Source organism: Phalangium opilio, unplaced genomic scaffold (assembly GCF_054372755.1).
Source record: "Phalangium opilio isolate 3A_F unplaced genomic scaffold, DU_Popi_V2 ptg000061l_1, whole genome shotgun sequence".
Lineage (NCBI taxonomy): Eukaryota > Metazoa > Arthropoda > Arachnida > Opiliones > Phalangiidae > Phalangium > Phalangium opilio.
The window spans coordinates 5,631,774-5,634,189 of NW_028324178.1; the positions used below are offsets into that span (position 1 = coordinate 5,631,774).

Below are 2,416 nucleotides of genomic sequence, written 5' to 3' on the forward strand. Positions count from 1 at the left end.
AACTTCATTTCATCGGCCTTCCGCCGGGCAATACCTCTACTCAAAAGGGGTGCCAGTTACCTCGGTAAAAGGTTTGTGAACACAGGTGCGAAGGTCGTGACGGACGTAGCTAGCGTGATTCCCTTAAAAGCATCTGTAAAATCTCATGGAAAAGCCGCGGCTAAAGACGTCGCCCTTAGTGCGGCAGAAGAAATCCGAAAAATGACGGGGAATGGTAATAAAAGGAGACGTAGGTCTAGTTCACTCGTCAGTTCAGTCTCGGAAAGAAAGAGGAAAGCAACATCCTTTTATCATCCAGATATTTTTACCTAAAAAAATATTATGACACATGTCCATCCCGGTTCGCATGGGTCAATCAGTAGCGAAGTCGAACTTTTCGACGTACCTCTTACCAATACCAGTATTCTGAGTGGAGAATGGGTCGAATACAGCCCCATCTCTAACATTAACGAAAATTCGACAATCACGTTTACCGTAGCTGGTAGTTCCGACGCGTATTTGGACTTGTCCAAGACTTTACTACATATTCAAGTTAGGATTGTCAACCCGGCCGATGGGACCACAATTCCGGCCGCTGCTGATAAAGTTGGACCGGTAAATAATTTCCTGCATAGTCTTTTCAGCGAAGTACACCTTTTGGCTCAAGAGAGATCGGTCACACCATCGCCGCAAAACTACTCTTACAAGGCCATGTTTCAAACGGCGGTGACATTCGGAGGACCCGCCAAAACTAGTTTTCTTACTAGTTCCATGTTTTACAAAGACACGGCCGGAAAATTTGACGTTTTGGACGATAACGAAGGGTTTAAAACACGAGCGGCCTTTGCAAGAAAAGGAACATTAGATATGGTAGGAACTGTACACTTGGATATTTGTCAACAACCTCGATACTTCCCAAATTTAACGGATCTAAAATTCAAGTTTGTTAAAAGTCCAAACGAATTTTGCGTGCATGCAGACGGTGCAGTTAAATGGAAAGTGGTCTACGAGTTAGCATCCCTGTACGTTCGTAAAGTAAAATTACCATCGGAAGTGTTAATCGCCAACGCTAAATGTTTGGAACTGGCAACCATGAAATACCCGATTATTCGCACGGAATGTAACTCATTCTCAATTAACAGTGGTACGAAAATATGTGTTAGAGATAATTTATTCATGGGTCAACTACCCAAAAAAGTTCTTTTCGCTCTTGAAGATCAAAATGCATATTTGGGTGATTACGGAAAGTCACCCTTCAATTTTCAACCTTATGATTTAATTCATATCGCCTTGTACCTTGACGAAGCTAGCGTTCCTCATAAACCTCTTACCCCAAACTTTTCTGGTGGTCAATATATGAGATCTTATACTAATCTTTTTACTCAAACCTCTCAATGGTTATTGGACGAGGGAAACTACATTTCACGGGAGGAATTCCCCAATGGGAATTGCATATTTGATTTAAGTGCCGACCTCAGTAGTTCAACTTCTCAATTTCAATTGATAAGGAATGGTAACTTGCGATTGGAATTAACATTCGCCAAGGACTTGCCCAAGACTATCACAGTTTTATATTACTCTGAGTTTCAGAATTTGGTTGAGATTGATAAGAATAGAACAGTTATTTACGATTACAATTAAAAAAACTATGAACACTACGCAATTAACTAAAATTATGCAAAGGGATAAATTCACCAAAGATCTGTTTCGAAGTGTTTTTGCAGCCGACCTGCTACCCAAGAAAGTAAAGTTTTTCCCTTTACTGTATATTGTAAATACTGGCTCTTCAGAAACTGAAGGTGAGCATTGGACTGTTATTTACTTTTCTAGTAACAAAAATACCGAGTTCTTCGATAGTTTCGGAAACCCACCGGACATGTTTCAATTCAACGATTTTGTTGAAAGAAACAGCGTTACCGTAACTTTTAATTCTAAACAACTTCAAGGAAATTCCAGTCGGACATGTGGCGAATTTTGCGTATATTTTTCTCTGTATAGATGCAGAGGTATTAAAATGTATAATATTTGCTTAAAATTTGTAAAAGATAAGAATTTGAACGATAAAATGATATCGGAATTTATGTATAAGAGATTTTTAATAAAGTTTTTTTGATTGAATTTATGTGTTTTTTTTTAAAAATCGCGCGCGAACTTATACCTCACACGCGCACGCGGGGAATTTAAACACGCGCACGCGGTCGGTCCCACGCGTTGGGGGCTTCATCCCCTTAACCTGAAAAAATGTTTGCCTAAGTTGTATGAAATAAGAGGGATGAAATTTGTATTTAAAATTTTTTTATTTTGAATGAGAAACCGTAGTGTCACGGAGTAAAACTCATTCGAGAAAAAAACAACTTAAAACTATACAATTATACATTGAAAATATATATACATTAAATTAAACTTATAAACTATACATTAAACTATGAAATTTTTA

The 2,416-nt window shown here is 38.3% G+C and overlaps 1 protein-coding gene across 1 annotated transcript; it reads left to right on the forward strand.

Annotated features, from left to right (window-relative positions):
* Positions 1-321: 321 nt before the first annotated feature.
* Positions 322-1,620, forward strand: LOC149664020 (uncharacterized protein F54H12.2-like). The gene has a single exon (XM_089841987.1). The coding sequence runs from the start codon at positions 322-324 to the stop codon at positions 1,618-1,620; it is 1,299 nt and encodes a 432-aa protein (XP_089698113.1).
* The last annotated feature ends 796 nt before the right edge of the window (positions 1,621-2,416 follow it).

Coding starts and splice junctions, on each gene's coding strand:
- LOC149664020 (XM_089841987.1), top strand. CDS start 322: ATGACACATGTCCATCCCGGTTCGCATGGGTCAATCAGTAGCGAAGTC.